General features: G+C 31.4%; 1 protein-coding gene across 3 annotated transcripts in view; it reads left to right on the plus strand.

Annotated features, from left to right (window-relative positions):
• LOC126889574 (high affinity cGMP-specific 3',5'-cyclic phosphodiesterase 9A) overlaps window positions 1-23,120 on the plus strand; it is a 1,727,652-nt gene that overhangs the window by 1,666,062 nt on the left and 38,470 nt on the right. For all 3 annotated transcript variants that reach the window (XM_050657957.1, XM_050657959.1, XM_050657958.1), the window contains 2 exons: window positions 14,498-14,749; window positions 22,373-22,596. In XM_050657957.1, the coding sequence (XP_050513914.1) occupies window positions 14,498-14,749; window positions 22,373-22,596 (476 nt within the window). The remainder of the gene's footprint in view (window positions 1-14,497; window positions 14,750-22,372; window positions 22,597-23,120) is intronic.

The raw sequence follows: 23,120 nt of genomic DNA on the forward strand, positions 1-23,120 counted from the left end.
TGTCAATTTTGAATGAATCAATATTGAATGAACTATCTTTTAGTAAAGTCGTACCAGGAACGCAACTCATCAATATTGGCAATATCATTTTAAAGTCGTCTACTTTAAAATGTATAATACGTGTCTGAATTGCCGATATAAATGAGTCAGATTAAATAAATTATTAGAAGAATTTTTTACTAAGCAACAACATTTTTGTTTATTTAGTATTATTTTGTATTTTGACAACGACACCCGACTTGGGCGTCGAAACGTTAATAAAATCATTTTTAGATAAAATTGTGGCTTATTTCCCATTTGAATATACTTGATTATAAAAATGCCACAAGAAAATAGTTTCAGAACGACATTAGAACATTTTTGTATAGTAGGTTGTTCATGCTAAACCGCGTAGTTTAAGAAAGATTGACGAAAAACGTAAAAAACTACGAATTTACCAATTTCTCCCCGCTTTTCCCCCAAACCCGACGCTCAAAATGGTGTGACTTTTTTCTAAACATTATGTGGACCATATAAAACGATTTGGTGTTGAAGGATAACTTTCACTTTGAATGTCTGGGTTATGCCACCTTTTGGATCAATAATTGTATCATACTAATAGGCTTCGGACCCTATTTTCGAACAAATAGCATCTCGTCAATATTATTTCATTTTTCCTATCAGAATTATGTATGTCGTTTGTAGAGTGGAATTTAGCAACTTACCAATAGTAAAAACGAAAACTGCTCATATAGGGGAGTGCATTTAGATTTTCACTTCGGAAAAATTCAAACAAGATAGAACTTTTTGTAATTTGGTCAAACCGGCAAACAGGTGTAAGGTCTCAAAGAAATTGAAAGTGTGTAAAAATTTTTTTAATAATCAGATAAGTACTTTAAACACATAAAGTGCCATCATCAGAGCTTCGTCCTCTTATAAATCCTTCATAGAAGAGCAATTGTTAAAATTCACATGATAAATCATGGATACTGGGCAAAAGCCACAGATATCGGGTATAAAACCCTTAAAATTAAAAGTATATCACATCCAAATTCTATTTTAGTTTAAAATTACAACATGGCTGCGTCAAACCATTGTACAATTTATTATTATTATATTATATAGAGAGATATTATTTCATTCATAGGAGATTCTGACCAATAGAAAGCTACAGAAATGCAAATTAAGGTGATAATTTTTGACAATCTCTCGTCGTCAAGTATATTACGTCAGATGCCCTTCGTTGTTACGAAAAAATACATTCAGTGACATTAATGACAATTAATGTTTTAAAAGTTATAAAAGTGATGACTTTCAACCGTAAAATATTTTATATCAACTGTGTGTTTAACAGTACTAATTTGTACTTACATAAATAAATTACAATAAAATTTTGGTTGTGAACAGTTTTATTCATGAAATAATCGCAACAAATTGCACTCGATCTCTAAAATTAATATAGAATTTTAGAGCTCTTGTGCAATTACTACTGAAAATATAAACTTTAGAAAAAAACTGACTTGACCGTTGAAAAATTCAGAAAATTTTACAAAAAAAAAATCTTATATAAAGATTTTTCTAAAATTAAATCTGTAGCTTCTATAATTTTTTATTTATAACGCTAAAGTCACCCTTCTCACAAACATTAGCGCACTGTAAACTAGCGTTCGGAGAAGTGCACGGTTGAGTTAGTTTAATGTAATTCTTTAACTAATGGATCAAATGAAATTTCACAAATTGGACATGAAAGAAGAATAATTAAGCTATTTTATGGTTATAATAAAAAGAAATAGAATATATGGGCATAAGTACGGTGTGGGCGGAAAGTGAGACTTGCATGAATTTTGTTTAAAAACGATTTAAAAATGTGTAACTAATACAATTTTTCTTATAAAACTCTCAATTTTGCACAACTTACCTTTCAAACACCTTTATAAACGATGTTTCATTCAAAAAAAATCTCTAAAATTTAATTCAAATGATATGGCGTCCCAATAAATGTAATTTTTGAAAACTTCGTAGTTTTGAAGAATTACCACCATTTTAAAACGGTATTACTCAAGTTTGAACAGATTTATTACAATTTTACAGGTGCTTTCTTAAAGCATAGGATGTAATCTTTAAAATTCATAAATTATTTTACTTTAGAAATAAAATAAACTATTTCTTTTTGAGAAAATTAAAAAAGATAACAGAAATGTAATACAAAAACAGCAAATTACCGAGTAAAAATGGTTATATAAAGTGATCAAAACTTTTTTCTGTAAAACTTACCTAGAATATATTTAATAATAGGCTTGAACAATAATAAATTTTCAACAAAAAAAATTTTTTTTAGCTTTTATACAGTATGTCTGCGTAAATAAGAACCCATTAATAACTTTTTTATTATCAGTTTTACGAAAAAAAGTTATTCTTTATAAAATACTTTGCAACGTATATTATCTAAGATGCAATAATCAAATATCAAATTTTATTAATTTTATACGAGGTATGTCAAAAAATATGAATTTCACCCAAGAGTAAAGTACCTTCATTTGTCACAATATCGAAAATTGTTATAAAGGGAAATTATTTCTAATTAAAAAATATGTTTCAGTGTTCAATTATATCCTTCTAATTAAAATATTGTAAATAATAAAGGCACTTCGTTCTTAAGAAAAATTAATATTTTTTACATACCTCGTATAAAATTGAAAAAGTTTGATATCTAATGGTTGTATCTGAGACTTTAGATCAGGTAGAGCATTTCATGAAATATAACTTTTTTTCGTAAAATTGATAATAAAATAGTTATCATACCTTCTTGTAATAAAATAATGATTGGTATCCGTAATTTGAGAAAAAATTGAATTTATTTTTTTCGATTAGAATGATGTATATTAAAACACAGTTTTTAATTTCAAACAACTTTTCCTAACAGAATTTTTTGATATTCTAGAATATAAAGGTACTTTACTCTTTAACGGAATTAATATTTTTGACATAACTCGTATAAAATTGATAAAATTTGATAACTGATGGTTGAGTTTTAGATTTTTGACTATCCAAAGCATTTTATGAAGAATAACTTTTTTTTCGTAAAATTGATAATAAAAAGTTTTCCATGTGGTTCCTAGCAACGCAAACATACTGTATAAGAGCTTCTCTATAATCATTTTCAAATTGTACCTAATGTCATATTCGGATTCAGCATATCCAAAAACAAAATAGAAACATATTTTATCAAAGTAAAATGATGAATTCGACGATATTTTTAAAATGATTTATACAAAAAAAATGTTATTGTTTGAACAATTAATAAACAATTAGCGGCCAAATCTGCGAGTAGAACTTTTTACTTTAACATGTATATAAACTAACAAAATAAATTTTAGAAAACTATAAGCTTGTTTGAATTATTCAGAAACAATGAATGTTTTCGTTCTAATTGCACTCCCCTAATAGGAACAATGTTAAGCTTCGGAACCAGATTGATAATATTACCGGTCCGGAATAAGAATGACGTAACTGCAAATTTTGTCAATTCCTGTTTATTGCGTAATTAACTTCTAAAATACTGTATACAGATGATACAAAAACAACAGAACTGTAAACATGTTTTGAGCCACTACAGGGTAGTTGCGTCGTTATTGAAATATGTACCATTTTAGACCTTTTTTCAAATGAATAATGACGCAACTGTAAATAGGGGGACTAAATCGAGATAATGAAATTCGAACCAATAGGGATGAAAATAAAAGCCATCGCTGTAAAAATAAACGGCAGACTAAATATTTAAAAATGCTTTTATTCTACAGAAAAATTTTAAGATGAAGAATGGCGCAACTGTAAAAATGGTTGAAAATGGGGGCTAAATTGAGATAATGAAATTCGAACAAATAGGGATAAAAATAAAAGCCATCATTGTAAGAATAAATGTCACATCGATGCTCCTGGACGATTAATCCTTATTTAATCTCTATTTAAAATATTTAAAAATCGTAGTTTTGCTCTCCTGAGAAATTTGGCTTTTGGCAGTTACGTCATTCTTATTCTGGACCTTCGATATGAATATGGTTACGGCAAGACATAGAAACAGCGGATTAGATAGCTGAACACAAGGGACCAAGAAACAATCCAAGTGATGAAAAAAAACAAAAATGGAAAAGGAAGACCGGAACATTATCGGAGTACACAGCTCAGAAGAACATATTTTTTGACCACAACAACCAACACAAATATACATTCAATAATACCCATGATCTATTATTATAGTTAATGTTGTAACCAATACATCTATAAAAAATAATCAGTAGTAATTGCACGAGAGCTCTAAAATTATCGATTTGTATCCCGGGTGATATTTGGACAGTTTTAATTTCACGACCCGAAGGGGAATGAAATTATGCCAAACTGTCACGAGGGCAAAACAAATCGGTAATTTTAAAAAAACCGAGCGTAATTCGGTAAGATTATTTCATGAATAAAACTCTGTTTTTAAATAATTTTAATTAATATTTCATTCATATCTTCGCCTGAATATTTGCAAAACCTGTTCATGGTGTTCTCTTTGATAAATTGTAAAACATTAATTGTCATTAATATCACTCAATGTTCTTTTTTGCGCAGCAGCAAAGGGCATCTGAAGTAATATTTGACGACGGGAAATTATCAGTAGTAATTGCACAAGAGCTCTAAAATTATCGAATTTTTCCCGAGAGACACTTTGACAGTTTTAATTTCACGACCCGGAGGGGAGTGAAATTATGTCAAGGTGTCAAGAGGGCAAAAATTCGATAATAATTTTAGAGATCGAGTGCAATTTGTTGCGATTATTTCATGAATAAAACTGTTCAAAACCAAAATTTAATTGTAATTTATTTATGTAAGTACAAATTAGTACAATTAAACACACAGTTGTTACAAATATTTGATGGTTGAAAGTCATCACTTTTATAATTTTTAAAACATTAAATGTCATTAATGTCACCGAATGTATTTTTTCTTAGCAACGAAGAGCATCTGACGTAATATACTTGACGACGGGATATTATCAAAAATTATCAGTTAATTTTTTATTTCTGTAGCTTTCTATTGGTCAGAATCTCCTATGAATGAAATAATCACTATAATTTTTATTTCTGTAGCTTTCTGTTGGTCAGAATCTCCTATGAATGAAATAACCGAAAAAGAATCCTGCTGCAATTTTTATTCTTATAGCTTTCTATTTCTCAGAATCTCTATTATTGAAATAATCGACGTAATTTGCCTCCATAGCAGAACTAAGTAGAGACCATAGCCTGTTATTCTGTAAAACAAGATTCACCATGAAATACATCACATTCAAGAGAGCGTCACCAATACAAACAAAAACCAGTCGAAGTACTAAATACGATATCTATACTAAAATCACAATAAAGATACGCTAGAAATAAACAAACTAAGACAGGTTGAATGTTACGAGGAGCAATCCCAAATCATAATAGTCTCAGATCCGAATAGGAAGTCGAAATGTACCAATCTGCTTGCCGGATGAAACATTTTTTATTAAATTTCATACATAGACAAACACGACCAGCATGATTTGCCTATCAAAATTGTGTCATAGCTATCCTTAAGGGGGATGCGTAGGGGTTGAAACCAACATTTCGAGTACATTTCTTTTATTTTGTTTTTGAAATTATGATCAAATTATTTTATTTTTAATCCGGGAGTAGTCGCGCTCACTTCTGTAACGTCGATAGTCGCGTGTGAGATTCTATCTCAAAATACGAATTTAAAACAAATTTTTATTTTGTACTATTTTTATCTACTTTTTATATTGAAAATATATATTTCTAACAGTTTTATTACAAAACCTGTGTTAACGGCCACCTGCCAACATCGGCCACCTGTCCTAACGGCCGGTTTAAAAATTTCCCAAACCAATTATATGTAGACTACAAAAACTGGCAATACCGTCCACCTTTCTATATCGGCCAATAGTTCTTTCATTTTTAGTGGCCGTTACTGACAAATTTTACTCTACAGTAAAACCTGTGTTAACGGCCACCTGCCAACATCGGCCACCTGTCCTAACTGCCAGTTTAAAAATTTCCCAAACAAATTATATGTAGACTACAAAAACTGGCAATAGCGGCCACCTTTCTATATCGGCAAATAGTTCTTTCAATTTTAGTGGCCGTTACTGACAGGTTTTACTGTATTACGAAAAATGATGAAATGTGAGATTCTATCTAACGGCGCGACTACTCGCGGGTTAAAGCTAATTGGGTCTCCCCAAAGCCATAAATTCCACAAAAAGAAGAAGAAGAAAAAAAATTCCTACGCATTACTACACCCTTCCTCGAGGCACTTACGAAATTTTTTCAAAATTGCAAAATTTTTCATCAAGTTATCGCGAAAAAGGATAAAAATTGAGATTCTATCTCACCGCGCAACTACTCGCGGGTTAAATTAAATAAGCGTATTTAGTATGATTCAAAGAATATTCAAAAAAAAACTCAAGGAAAAATATTGAAAAATAAGCCAATGGTGGAAAATTTTTGAAGACACCTCGAGAAAAAAATGGGTTTTGCGGTGGACATCCGAACTTATCATTGGATCATGGTAAACAAAAAATTCAAAAAGATTTTATTAGCTTATATTTATGTTTATCGAAATAACTCTGTCGAGTTTTTTAGTTATAACGATTTTTGCCTTTTTGGTATCACTCAGAAATCAAAACAACGAAATTTATTTATTATTGTTAAATAAAAAATAAGCATAAAACAAAAAATATATTAACAGCGTTACCTCAAGGAATGTCTAAAGAAAATATACAAAATTCGAGGTGGGTTAGTCAAGTAGTTTTTGAGTTACAGTATCTACAGCCTTTGAAAAAAGCAATTTTGAGGAAAAAGCGTTTAAAGTATTGTCAACTTTTATTTTTAATTTCTTTTATGTCTACCAAATCGTAAAATGATGCACACCGGAATATTTTTTGAATCGCGGAGTAATTTACAAAAGAAAATAAGAACATCTGTTAACGAATAAAAGTCTTTTTCAAAGCCTGTAGATATTGTAACTCAAAAACTGCTTGACCCAGCCACCTGGAATTTTGTACATATTTTCTTTAGACACTCCTTCAGGTAATACTGTCGAGATATTCTTTGTTTTATGCTTATATTTTGTTAAACAATAATAAATATGTTGATTTTCACCCTTTTTCTCTGTAAAAAATTTCGTTATTTTGATTTCTGAGTGATACTAAAAAGTCAAAAATCATTAAACAAAAAATAAACTTACAGCGTTACCTCGAGAAACTCATTAGCTAATAAAATCTTTTTGAATTTTTTGTCTACCATGATCCAATGATTAATTCTGACGTCCACCGCAAAATTCATTGTTTTTTGAGGTGTCTTTAAAAATTTGCCACCGTTGGCTTATTTTTCCATATTCTTGAATTTTTTCTTGAATATTATTTTAATTATACTTAATATGCTTATTAAATTTAAAAATAAAATTATTCTCTCATACTTCAAAAAATCACAAAAATGTGCTTAAAATGTTGATTTCAACCCCTACGGCCACCACTTAAGGATAGCTATGACACGATTTTGATAGGCAACCCATGCTGGTCGTGTTTGTCTATGTGTGAAATTTAATAAAAAAAAATGTTTCATCCGGCAAGCAGATGGGGACATTTCGACCTCCTATTCGGATCCCGTACTATAATTTCTTATGATTTGGGAGTACTCCACGTAACATTCAAAATGTCTTGGTTTGTGTATTTTAGTGCATTTAATTGTGATTGTAGTATAGACCCAATTTTGTCACTGTTTGAAAAGAAATACATAATAGGCTATTGATTATGTACTATAGAAAGGAACTACAACGTTAACGGGTTTTATGATTTGATATGGTCAATGAAAAAAATGATATATGAAAAAACCGCGGAGTGCTACCATTTAAAGGGGTGCGTTTTTGAGAAGTGGGTGAATTAGTCCCTGGGCACAGGTTACATTAGGGTGAGTTCTATGCACTTTTGGTACAAATACGTCTACACAAAAATTGTTCCTGGTTAAATTTCTTATCTAAATATCACTTTTTAAAGTGAAGGATACTTTTTTTTACTAAAATATGTTCAAAAGAAAAAGCACAAAGAAACCCAAAAGAAAGAAATTTTGTTTTTTGTCCCATAACTTTTGTCCACGAGGATATAGGTATAGGCATTGCTTGACAGAAAAAAAAAGTTACATATTTTCTCTTTAAAATGATGTTCGGTAGAGGTCATTAGGATTTACAGTTTTCAAAATATGATTTTTCAAATTTCGCCACTCATATCAATTTTGGGCAATTTTCCTTGTTATTTCGCTAATATTGTTCTGTAACTTTTCTACGCAGCTTTAGGCATATGCAATGGTACATGTAAGAGGAATAGAAATCAATTACCTTTAAAATGTTCTACTGTATAATGTTGTACGACTTCTTTTAAAGAGGTTATCATTTTCAAGATTTTTTACTTTTAACGAGTTTTTATATTTTTTACGATTATTTTTTAACTTTCCCATTATACCTTTTTTTTTCTACATTTAGGTATATATTATATGTATAATAAAAATGAAAGCTTATTCTGTTTTATAAGTATTATAAAAAATTCCAGGATTATTTTTGAATAAGATATGCTTTTTCAAAATGTAATAAGTAGGTACTTGCAACGATTTTTGATTTTGGGATCATTTTTTAAATTTCTCATTATAACTTTTTTATGTGATTGTGTGTTATGATTAAATCTTCTTTTTTATAGGTAATACTTTCGATCCACGTGACTCGGCCGGGCAAACTTTAAAATATGGATTAATTTCAATATTTGCTGTCAAAGCTCCTGCACCACAAGCTTTGCTTGAAAAAAATAGCATGTAAATGTACCAAAGGATGTACAAAAATCTGCGGTTGTAGGAAGATAGGAATTAGTTGTTTAATATTCTGCAAAGGGTGCATGTGCATGGGTACTAATTGTGGAAACTCTAAGATAACTGAGGTGTCAGAGGAAGATATTGAAGCTAATGCTAACGAACAGATTGACTTTGATTTTGAAAATTTTTTAAATGGCAACGTTTAAATAATTTTAACTAAAGTGATGTTTTCTAAGACTAATGTTTATATAATTTTTGTAAAAGAAATAATTTTAAATAATACAGGTAAAAAATATCAAAGAATCACTCGGTTTCCATTATTTAAATATAGATTTATCCACTTAAAAAAATTATTCCATTTTAAAGAACAGAAGGCAAGCTCTCTTTATTGAGCAATATATAATATACTCATGTACAAGAAAAAAAAAGTTATAATGAGAAATTTAAAAAATAACACTAAAATCAAAAATCGTTGCAAGTACTTATTACATTTTGAAAAATAATATCTTATTCAAAAATAATCCTAGAATGTTTCGTAATACACCATTTTAAAGTAAGCAAAATAAGCTTTTATTATTATATAATATAATATATACCTAAATGTAGAAGAAAAAAGTTATAATGAGAAATTTTAAAAATAATCGTAAAAAATGTAAAAAATAATATTTTTTTTTTATATTAGGTATCATATAATATATAATATAATATTATATTATATATACTATATATAATGTATTATTATATAATATATAGTATATTATATAATAATATTATTTTATTTTTATATTATAATATAAAAATCGTTAAAAGTATAAAACTTTGAAAAACCATAATCTCTTTAAAAAAGAAGTCGTATAACGATACACAGTACACCATTTTAAAGGTAATTGATTTCTATTTCTATTACGTGTACCATTGCATATACCTAAATTTACGTAGAAAAAAGTTACAGCACAATATTTGCGAAAAAACAAGGAAAATTGCCCAAAATTGCTGTGAGTGGCGAATTTTGAAAAATCATATTTCGAAAACTATAAATTCTAATTACCTCTACTAAACAACATTTTAAAGAAGAAATATGTAGGTTTTTTTTCTGTAAAGCAATGTCTATACCTATATCCTCGTGGACAAAAGTTATGGGACAAAAAACAAAATTTCTTTCTTTTGGGTTTCTTTGTGCTTTTTCTTTTGAATATATTTTTGTAAAAAAAAGTATCCTTGAATTTAAAAAGTGATATTTAGATAAGAAATTTAACCAGGAACAATTTTTATGTAGGTAGGTTTGTACCAAAAGTGCATGGAACTCACCCTAATGTAACCTGTGCCCAGGGACTAATTCAGCCATTTCTCAAAAACGCACCGCTTTAAATGGTAGCACTCCGCGGTTTTTTCATATATAGATATCCATTGACCATATGAAATAATAAAACCCGGTTAACGTTGTAGTTCCTTTTAGCTATCTTATTTTGAATGTAATCAATAGCCTATAATCCAAAAAAATCAGTATATAAAATCATCCCAGAATTGTTTGAATAATTTTTCTTTTTTGAGAACGAAAAATATTTAGTTAATTGTAAATGTAATTTTTATTACAGTAATAATTTTGGCACAATCCTATATAAAATTAATATTTAAATTGATTTTTTAGCTGAAACAGGCTGGATAAAAATAACTATTTTGTCGCCCTTTTTACCACTGTAAATTTATATTTGAAGCACGTTTCACTGAAAGTATATATTTGAACAATAACGTATAAATATTAGCGTTACAGGTTTAAATTGACAGTATTCATGTTCTTCGTGATCCCTTTTTTATATAATAAAATAAAATCCCTTTATATAAAATCCTTTCCGTATTTTTTGGTCTGAACCATATAAATCAGATTTTAGGAACCCTACTCTTGACATGTAAGCCTACTTTATTATGTGAGGATATTTTTACAACTCATGAGCCTCACTTTTAACGATTTAAACCATGGGTTTAACATCCAGAAGGATAATACTAGTCGTGGATTATGATTGAATATACGCTTACAAAGGTGAAATAATATTTTCTTTTGTTTTTTAGTTTCTGCAAAGAGATTACTATAGTAAATAGGTTTTGCTTGTTCTTAATAGCGAACGCTACTTTATTCCTTAAACTTGATTTCTTTTTTTTAAGCCTAGAAGGACAGAGCGGATTATAAAGTATCCACAACATTGCATTGCATCCGATTTTCTAAATACCTTTGATCCTAGAAAACTCAAATTATTAGTAGTTGTAGGCGTACTATGCCCTATTAAATGCCATAATTAGCATTTCTATAATTTAAGGCCATGGATACATAATTCGCAAATATTTTACGGCTATCCCTACTTTTTCTGTCTGTATACGGCAAATTATGTGTAATAAAATTCACGCTGGTATGGATATGTAAACATTACTAGAATGTCATTCTACTTGACAATGACATCAAGTTTACTTTAAAGAGGTGGTTCTTTAATGTTCTTGGATAACTGTTATTTGTATAATTGCAAATGATTAATTCAGTTGATGAACGTGATAATTTCTTCACTAACTATTTATCCAGTGATTGTAATAATTTATCTCTACAAAAAAACTAATGCTCAATCGAGAAATGAGGAAAAGTGTTAAAGTTATTTTTTAATAATATATTGTTACTATGGAATGCTTACAATTATTTTGAACATCTTTGACAACAAAATATGTGGATTACAGAATATAATCCTGATATATTCTCTGCTTGGATCTTTCATAAATAACAAACAATAAATAATTTTATTAAGTTCACGTCTTAAATTAATCATTTATCAAATACATTATGAATATTATTTAACCAACAACTCAAAATATTCCCGATGCCATGTCAAATATTTAAAATATTTAAAACTGTCATCTAACTGTCTTGTCATCATATTCTATTTGTCATCTTCTGTTCGATTTGGAAAATATCACCACGGACATGGTGTCCATTTTGTTCGAATCCTGAAGAAACTAATAAATGTTTTTAAAAAGTTTAGACGCAGAATGAAAGACTAAATTATTATCGAGGGCCGAAAATCCCTTAGAATAAATAAAAAGTTTATTTTAAATGAGATATTTGAAACTAAAAATCGTACTACATTTTCTCTTAGTTTTTCACCCCTTTAACTTATTAAAATAAACATTTTAGAAGTTTTCAGGGACTTTCGGCCCTCGGCAATAACGCTGTCTTTCATTATGCGTTTAAATTTTTCAAAAATATTTATTAGTTTTCTCAGAATTCGAAAAAAATGAATCCCCATTTGGATAGCATTGCAGCCGAAAATACGTACCCATCCCCTTAATGCATTTCCTCATACTTTTATAAAAACTTGACAGTGGACTATAAATAATCCCCCTTGAATTCCTTCAAAACCATCCCAAAATGGAAAAGCACGATACTAGTGATGGCGGTTTTTGACAAAACACCGGTTTTCGGTTATACCGGTTTTTTTTTGCTTACGGTTTAACCTGGCGGTTATAACCGGATAAAAAACCGGTTTTTCCAAAAACCGCTTTTTGGTTTTTTTAATCCAATAGGTTGCAATGTTACATTTACAATGCACTTTAGTTTGCGATACTACACTCGACTCGATACTCGATATAAATGTGATCAAAATTAGTACTATCGAAACATAATTTTTAATAAAACCATTTTGTTCTATTAAATAGTATATTTATTTCTTATTTTAGTATTATTATATATTTATTGATTAATATTAAATATAATATAGCGTAAGATTAATATATACATATTGCAATAATATAAAATTTAACCCAAACATTTCAACTTATAAAAAATTTCTCAGACTCCTTCAAATGGAATTTAAAAAAATAATATCAGCGTAAATATTTTACTTAAAAATAAATTGGATAATGCAATTTATCTTTTATTTTTACTACCATCAAAAAAAAATTATCATCTATAGCTTTTAATACGTTTGTATATTTGTAAACAATAGGTACATTTTAACCCATTTAATACTCCCTCTATGGGTGTATCGTTTTTAAAACGTAGGGAAATCCTTGGAGATTCGTATTCGTAATCGGTAATTCAATATTCATAGTCAGAACATTATTTTGGTAATCAGAAAAAGTCATTCACCCACTTTCAATGTCAAGAGTCAAGTGTAAAAAATAGATGATGCTTGCGTCTACTTCGACCAGATCACTTCTTATGTAAATATTATGATTACAAATACCTTTTCAACGAAATATTATAATAAAACTTGATTGTTTCTGACTGATGTGAGTTTGCACTTTCAGTTTGCTTCTGTATTTATAAAATAAAATTTGAATTATGGTTTTGTTTGGAATAATTACATGATAATAATAATTATGATTGGGATCCAACATAATACCTAACCTAATCCTAATCACCGTAAAAACCTAAAGACCGGTTTTAACTTTAAAAAGAAAAAACCGGTTATGACCGGGACAAAAAACAACCGGTAAAACCGGTTATTGCGAAGTAAAAAAAAACGGTTTTAGGTTTAAACCGGTAGGTTTTTCCCATCCCTACACGATACTATTTATGTTGCAAATTAGCAAAATCTAAAAGAAAAAAGACCGTATTAGTTTACTTTTGCCGGAAGTATGTATGCGGTAAGCACAGCAAATGAGAAGTCAAATGTTTAGGTATCCTACGATGATGCTAATTTCACTGAATAGAATAGAATAGAATAGAATAGAAATATGCTTTATTGTCATGAAAAATTGCACAATTTTATCGACAAAGCTTATAAAAAGTCAAGAAAACAAAACAATAACAATCCAATTTACTAAAATTACGTAAATCGTCAATATATTTACAATAATAACAATAATAATGAAGTTAAACAGAAATAATCAATTGCAAAATTTAAGTGCAAAATTTAAGAAGCCGAAGACTCCGGGTAAATTATAAATTCTTATCTTTTAACTGTTCCATTAACGTCTAACGTAGGAATATTTATTTGTAAAAGTGTTCTTTTTAAATGAATAAATATTAATAAATTAATTAATAAATTAATATTAATAAATAATAAAGCCAACTTTTGGCTTTCACCTTTCTCTTTGTGAAGACAAATAAATCGACTCAACCACCCATATGCTTCGTGGAATAGTCATATAATGTCTTAGGGTATCGTTATATTTTTCATCCATCGCCAGGATTTAGTATACAACCTGTCAATGTAAGACTTTTAGTCGACATTTTAAGGGTTTTAACCCATGTATTTTTGGTGGCTTAGCATGTAAAACTTGCTTAGAATACTGATGATGCTCTCTTTAGAGCGAAAACGTTCTGTTTTTTAATGTAGCTCTTTTTTGGGGTTTTCAAATAAATATGCCTTTTACACAGAAGAATTTTTCTCCAATTTTTGTAACTAATGGTATATAGCCAGCTACAGGAAATTTTTTCCTTATGTATTATATTATTGTTAATGGTGTCGATTTGTTTGGAATATTATTTTATTATTTGTTTAGATACTCTATTGGCTAACCTGATAGAAAACAATAAATGAAGACAAAAAAATAAAAGCTCCTTTACAAAGCTTATCGACATGACTTAATACTATTTTGTTATATTTTTTGTGCTAAAAAAACTATTCTGTCCTAATTGTTTGATTTTATTTCAGTTATGCATGGTACTAATCAAAGTATCGGACATATCCAACGAAGCCAGGCCTATGGACGTTGCTGAACCCTGGCTAGATAAACTTCTCCAGGAATTCTTCAAGCAGAGCGACGCTGAAAAATTGGAGGGTTTGCCAGTTACGCCGTTCATGGACCGTGAAAAAATTACAAAGCCCTCCTCCCAATGCTCTTTTATCGGATTTGTGCTTTTGCCCTTATTCGAGGCTCTCGGAGAACTGTTTATCGAATTGCAGGTATTTGTTAGCTTATAGCAAAAGTTTTTATAGTACGAACAGGATTAAGTTCAAACTTTTGAGAGTAAGGCAAAAAATTCAGTCCCGTACAACCCTACATTCGGACGTTGTATATAATAAAGTTTATCTCCGTATTGGTTTTCTTTGTCTTTTTGATTGAAAAACAAATTAAATTTTGAAACAAATTAGTTTTTCAGTAGATCGTGCAGCATTGACATTGAAGATATCATTCGACGCTGAAAATAGAAACAAATTCATTCTACACAAAAAAATTGTCTACAAATTCTAATCAACTAAATTCAAACTAAAGATTTATCAAAAAAAATCTCGCACTCGGGAAAGTGCCGACAGAAGTAAAAATCTCCAAAATTGAAAGTATGCTCATGAATGTACCTCAGGAGCTTGCTTCGCAAGCACCTGCGAGTACACGCTCTATACCTCCTCCAACCATTATAACTCTATCCCTCTGTAACAAATAAGACGACTTACGTTGGAGTGAATGTAAAGAGAAAGACTAACTCCAACAGAAGTAGAGAAAAGAAAGATTCTTTTACAGCCAATATGACAAAAATGAAAATAATAGCTTCTCTTTGGAGAAGCTGATGTAAGAAACCACTACTTGTCCGTAGTTTTATGTGGGGGAATGAAAAGATGAAGAAAGTGGGATGAACAGATGATAGATAGAAATATGAATGGACAGATGCAAACTGAATGGAGTTAGGCTAGCAAGATATGCAAAAGAACGACAACTTGAGACTCAAGGATGGATACGGCCAATTTGCATGCCTGTCAAAGACGGTAGCTCAAAGAATGAAAATATTAAGATAAGAATAATGTAGTGAAAAGGAATAAATATGAATATGGGATACGGCCAATTTGCATGCCTGTCAAAGACGGTAGCTCAAAGAATGAAAATATTGAGATAAGAATAATGTAGTGAAAAGGAATAAATATGATTAATTGCTAAAGAAGAACAATTGAATAAACACAAAACAAATCAAGGGCACCACAAAATGATCTTCGATCACTTTCCCAGGTATCTTACACTGCTGTAAAGTATATTAAATCAGTAAATGTAAATATGTAGGAAGAATAATAATAAATGATATACCAAATAAACAAAATTTATTAACTATAACTACTAAGATTTGCACAATCTCTGAGTTACACACAGTGAATATTATGTGACTCTCAAATGACAAAGTTATACTTTAACAGAATATACAATATACCAACAGTCCTGTAAGATGTTACAAAATTGAATACCTCTTACTTACATATAGGGTACCATCCACATGAGACTACCTTTACCAAATGATCATAGTACGCTTGCTACGTACAACTAAATTAGATACAAAATATGAACAATAATACCAAGATATAATGAACTCATAGCAAAAGTTTTTATAGTACGAACAGGATAAGGTTCAAACTTTTGAGAGTAAGGCAAAAAATTCAGTCCCGTACAACCCTACATTCGGACGTTGTATATAATAAAGTTTATCTCCGTATTGGTTTTCTTTGTCTTTTTGATTGAAAAACAAATTAAATTTTGAAACAAATTAGTTTTTCAGTAGATCGTGCAGCATTGACATTGAAGATATCATTCGACGCTGAAAATAGAAACAAATTCATTCTACACAAAAAAATTGTCTACAAATTTTAATCAACTAAATTCAAGCTAATAGGTCTGGATCCCGCGTATGAAAAAAAGTTAAATAATAGCAAGCTGAAAATTTGTTAATAGCTTAAGGGTGTCTAGTCGGATAAACTTTGATATATGGGAACACTGGAACAGGGGCAGTTTTAATTGTAGAACAGGTTAAAAATTTGGAACGGTCAAAACACGAAAACGGCCCATTTATTTTGTCCGACAGAATAGTCTTAAACTATCCGAACAGAGATTAAACTCTCATGCAAAAATCAGACTGCTATTTATCACCTGTCATAATTCCTGTCATTTGATATATTCTACATGTTCCACTCATTAAAACGCCCATTTGGTGATAAATAGCAGTCTGATTTTTGCATGAGAGTTTAATCTCTGTTCGGAGAGTTTAAGTCTGTTCTGTCGGACAAAATACATGTGCCGCTTTCGTGGTCTGACCGTTCCAAATTTTTAACCGGTTCCACAATTTAAACTTCCCCTGTTCCAGTGATCCCATATATCAAAGTTTGTCCGACTAGACACCCTTAAGCTATTAACAAATTTTCAGCTTGCTATTAGTCAACTTTTTTTTCATACGCGGGATCCATACCTATAAAGATTTATCAAAAAAAAATCTCGCACTCGGAAAAGTGCCGATAGAAGTGAAAATCTCGAAAATTGAAAATGTGCTCATGAAAGAATGTGCTCATATGATTGACAATGTATCTCAGGAGCTTGCTTCGCAAGCGCCTGCTATTACACGCTCTATACCTCCTTCAACCATTAAAACTCTAAAACGAATAACATTTTCAATTTCGTTGCAACACGAAACTACAGCCGCATCATAATTCCAGTTCAATCAGAGAGTGCAGCAAGCACCTCTACCGGTTTCAAAACTTATTAGTCTCTCATCAGGAGGCATATATGCTGCTCTCTCTGACCCAACTAGGACAAACCCCGGCGTGCAGTCACGGATTGCAACGAACGAAATGGCAGGGATGCCCTAGCGGCAACTGCTATCAAAAAACTAAGTTTTCAATCTAATAGCACATAAAACTCTATCCCTCCTCCAACCTAACTTCTTCTTCTTATGCCACCCCATCATCGGATATTGGAAATCATCAAGGCTCTCCTGACCTTGTATACAGCTAACCTAAAGAGGTCATTAGTGGTGCAGCCAAACCACTCTCACAAATTCCGCAACCATGACCTCCTTCTACGGCCTGGGTTCCGTTTTCCTTCTATTTTCCTTTCATTCGAACCTAACTATATGTATATACCTCGTCTAATTTACTTACCGTTGCACGTCATCCGCGCCATAGCCTGTGACACGATACCAACACGAAATATCTAGGCGGTAGGTGTGTTCCCCTTTAGAATCATTTTGATTCTAAAAAAGAACATACCCACCGCCTAAATATTTCGTGTTGGTATCGTGTCACAGGCTATGGCGCGGATGACGTGCAACGGTAAGTAAATTAGACGAGGTATACACATAATATACATACACTAACCGGCACGAAAAACGGGCACCCCAAAAAATGAGTCATTTTGATGTCTCTTATCTCCTAAACCTGTTGCCCGAATTAAGTAATATTTTTAAAATGTTATAGCCCTATTCCTTTGCAATATCTCTGTAGTAATACTGTTGCTAGACATGTAAATTTTCATTGTATACCGGGTGTACCAATCAAACTCGGTTTCTTCTCAATTTTCACAACATCCTGTGGAATATTCTAGCCTCTATAAAGTTGGGTAAACTCAACTATAGCCTCAGATTTTCTTTACATTGTTTTTTTATTCATTTGCTTATGTTGGATAATAAAAAAGTTAGGGACTTTAACAACTAGACATGTTTTCTATGAATATAGGGTGTTTCTAAATAAGTGCGACAAACTTTAAGGGGTAATTCTGCATGAAAAATTAATGACCGTTAGCTTGATAAACCCATGTCCGCAAATGCTTCGTTTCCGAGATACGGGATGTTGAATTTTTTCTTACAAACTTACGATTTATTTATTGCTCTAAAATCGGTTGATATTAGAAAATTAAATTTGGTAGGTTTTAAGAGGTAGTTATTTCACGTTTTTTGACAAACAATTAAAAATTTTATATTCACCATTGGCGTTCATGCGGGTGATATGATAGGGTAATATGACCCGAATGCGCGCCAATGGTGAATGTAAAATTATTAGTTGTATGTCAAAAAATGCGCAATATCTACTACTTAAAACCTACCAAATTTCATTTGCATATCTCAACCAGTTTTAGAGCACTAAATAAATTGTCAGCTTGTAAGAAAAAATTGATCATCCCGTATCTCGGAAACGAAACATTTGCGGACATAGGTTTATCAAACCAAGGGTCATTATTTTTTCATGCAGAATTACCCCTTAAAATTTGTCGCAGTTATTTAGAAACACGTCGATCGGATAGCTCAGTGCGACTAGCGGCTGACCCGCACGTCACTTCGCCGTGAGGTACGAGAGTTCAAGCCCAAGCCAGGCCATCGGAAAAACAAAAAGGCTAACGCGTCAGTATAAAATTCTAAATATGAATCTGGCGCTTAGACTGGAATATGCGGGCATCTGATCGACCTATGAGGGAGCAGTACGGCAAGGGATAAGGGCTTGCGGCTCGGTGATACTCCCCCATAGATCCCTACCGAAGGGCGTTGACGCCTAAGAACGGTGTATATACATACATTTAGAAACACCCTGTTTTGATAAAGAATATGACTAGTTGTTAAAGTCCCTAACTTTTTTATTATCCAACATAAGCGAATGAATAAAAAAACAGAATGTTAAGAAAATCTGGAGCTATAGTCGGGTTTTAATTTCAATATTTTATAAAGGCTAGAATATTCCACAGAGTGTTGTGAAAATTGAGAATATGTTCTGTCGTTCCTTTTCCGTTGTCATAGAAACGACAGTTCTCACTATCTGATTTGTCCATTTTTTGAGATGATATCTCAGAGGACAGTGAGCAGTGAGAAGGCCTGTGAACATCTTTATATATTTTTAACTCATTTTGAGAAGGCGGTTTGTTGCAATAAGCGGCACTTTTATGGGCCTTTTTCCTAGTCCCCAGGTCCTGAGATCTTCTCTAATGTGGTTTTTCGATAGGCGACAGAAGGTTTCTGGACCTTGGAATGCGGTATTAGCCCCTTTTTTGCGTGGCCATCAGCTTTTTCATTTCATGCAATTGCCTTGTGACTTGGCACCCACAGTAAAGTTATTTTGTTGCGTTCCGCCAGCTTCTTGAGGGATTGTTTACGGTTCAAAACCAATTTTACAATCACAAGTAAATGACTTTAGAGCCTTTAAGAAAGGTTGGCTGGCTGATAAAAAAAAGACGTTTGCTTTATGAATGTCTTGGTTGAGGCATTCCTGCGCACTAATGTTTATAGCATACATTTCTGCCTGAAAGATAGCTGGGGCGTTTCCAAGAGATTTGGATAGCCTGAAATTGGGCCCAGTAACTCCCACTGATACCCTTTCATGTAGCTTACATAGATCCATTAGAATAGAAAAGGCTAGAAGTGCATTAAATAATAATATTATTTAATGTACTTATTCATATTATGAAAAAAATATTATGTAGTAGAGACGTTAGCCTAAATCTTAGAAAACGAGTAATAAAGTGATTAATTTTCTGTTCTTTTGTATGGTGTGGAGACATGGACTCTTAATAAACAATGTCTCAATAGATTGGAAGAAGAAAACTGCCATTAATTTTCTTTTTTGTATTGATATCAAGTCCATGGTCTCTACTTATATACGCGATATTATTTTTTTCAAACCATCTAGACTATCTGCAAAAATCACTGAGTCGTCGGCATATCTAATGTTGTTTAGACGCACTGCGTTGACTAATACGCCTTCCTGTAGTTCTCCCTGCTCTTCAACGAAGATATGTTCAGAGTCCAGAGTATACATACATTAAATAACACCAGGGAGAGAATGCATCCTTGTCTCACTACTCTATCTATAGAGATTGCTTCTGTCAATTGGTCATCCATTTCAATGTTGGCAATTTGGTTTTAATATAAAATACAGGGTGTCCAGAAACTCTCCCGACAAACCAAGACCGGAGATTGTTCAGATAATTTTAAGAAAATTTAACCCAATTCACCTAGTCCGAAAATGCTTCCTAAGGGAGCTAGAGCTCTTTGAAGATGACGTCTTGTAATTAGTTTTTCTTAAATATCTCGAGAACGCTTCTATTTAAAAAAAAAACGAAAACTGGTACGCCTATAAATTTTGTTCCAGAGATTTCATCAATTACGAATTTCTAATACCGGTCATAGGCGCCTATTTTGGGTAGGGCAATGGTTATTTTATCGCATACATTTTTTAAATTTAACTTCTAAGCATTTTTGGCACTGGATTATTAAATTGTGAAGCCTTCTAGTACTAAAAGATACTCTTGCATTAAATCGGTGGAGTGCATCGTTTTCTAGAAAAACTGATATAAACATTTTTCGTTTTTTTAATTTGAATAATTTGAAAATTGTTTAAAAAAAACGGTGTAGTTTACTGACTTAAAGCAATAGTAACTTTTAGTAATAGAATACATTAAAGTTTAATTATTAAGTATGTACCAAAAATGCCTAAAAATTTACGACAAAAAGGTAATGCGATAAAATAACCGTTGACTTACCCAAAACGGACGCATATGACCGGTACTAGAATTTCGCAATTGAGGAAATCGATTTATCTCTGAACAAGAAATCAATGTACCAGTTTCCGTTTATCTAAATGGATTTTAAATTCAACAAACGAAAAATTTTCAAATCGATTTTTCTAAGAAATGATGCATCCTACCGACATAAAGCGAGAGTACCTTTTAGTACTTTAATACCTCACAACTTAATAATCCAGTCTGAGAAATGCTTAAGAACTAAAGACAAAAAAGTTATGCCATAAAATAATCCTTGCCCTACCGAAAATGGACGCCTACGACCGGTACTTGAAATTTGCTATTGATGGAATCAATTTAGCTCCGGAAGATAAATGGGCGTACAAGTATTCGTTTCTTTAAATAGAAGCGTTTTGGAGGTGTTTAAAAAATCTGATTACAAGAGGTCGTCTTTAAAGAGCTCTAGCTAGGGATGGGAAATACCTACCGGTTATAACCTAAAACCGGTTTTTCCCTTTCCAATAATCGGTTTTTCCAGTTGTTTTTTTGTTCCGGTTATAACCGGTTTTTCTTTTTAAAGTAATGACCCGTGAAAAACCGGAAATTTTTCGCCCCCCGCGCGTAGGTGACAAATTTTCAGCTGACTGAAACCGATTTTACAACACTGAACACTGATTTCTATACTAATATGGACTGATATCCATTCGAATGGAGTATCGTAAACTAAGGTCAATGTAAATGTAATCTATTGGGTATTGGTTATGACAAAAAAACCAAACACCGGTTTTTGGAATAACCGGTTTTTTGGTCCGGTTATAACTGGCAGGTTAAACCGTTGGTAAAAAACCGGTATAACCGGAAACCGGTGTTTTGGTCAACAACCGACATCCCTAGCTCTAGCTCTGTTAGGATGCATTTTCGGACTAATTGAATTGGGTTAAAATAATTGTTTTAAAATTATCTGAAAAATCTCCGATCTTCGTTTGTCGGGAGAGTTTTTGGACACCCTGTATATGATTCTTAAGTCTCTGTTATTATCCCTGCTTCTTTCAAGATGGTTATGAGCTTTTTATGTTTTACACTATCAAATGCTTTTATAGTCGATAAAACAAATATTTGAATTAACAGTTGAAGAGTGAATAGAACCTCTCGGGTATCTAAGTCAACTCGGAATCCAAAATATGTCCATATTCTTCGCATTTTTTATATATTCTGCTGTGTATAACTAGTCCACTTAAGCGGTCACACAAATAATATGAATTAGTACACTAACAATTATAACAATAATCGTCTTTATTTGTTTAAAACTTCTAATACGTCTTAAATATGTTTAGGACTTGATTATTCAGCCTGTACGAGACGCATTAGACTACTACAGAAGACTTAATGAAGCAACGAGGGAAGAAAGACTGCATCGAAAAAGTATAGTAGAAACAACATTAGCCGATCATAGTCCATCGTCTCAAAGTCCGGACAGTGGATCGAATGTGCCAAAGTCGAACTCTAATTCAAACGTCAAAATGAAGAAGAGCTTAAGTTTCCAGCAAACTAGATCAAGGTATTGCCTTTTTTTATTTAGAAGCCACTCTTAAAATATATCCAGTCGTACGTAAGTACATATATAATTATTCCTCTTCTACCGTTCCAGCTCTTAATGAATTTTATTAATTCTTTTAATATCTCTGATATGTCGCTGTTTCACTCTTATTGGTCTGCTTCTTTTGTTTGTCTCCTTTATTGCCTCAAAAGTAACTTGTTAATTTTAAGTTTGTTTCTTATTTCTTTATTTGTGAGTCTGTTTGTCTTTTTTCACCTATGCTTCTTCTAAGGTATTTCATATCTGTCATATCTGTTGCTTGTATGCTACTGTGGTGTCTTTCAGGTTTAAACGTTGGCCTAAATATTATTTCATTTGTCAAATTCGTTTTCCTTAATATTTTGTTGTTGTTAATGAATCCTATATTTGGAGACGAATAGTTTTTGTACTCTTTAGTCTATTGTTTTGATTGTCCTTGATGCTTCCTCTGTTATTTGTTGCTTTTCCTACCTATTTACATAAATATGTTAGTTTGCTCTATTTTT

Source organism: Diabrotica virgifera, chromosome 8 (genome assembly GCF_917563875.1).
Source record: "Diabrotica virgifera virgifera chromosome 8, PGI_DIABVI_V3a".
NCBI classification, from domain to species: domain Eukaryota; kingdom Metazoa; phylum Arthropoda; class Insecta; order Coleoptera; family Chrysomelidae; genus Diabrotica; species Diabrotica virgifera.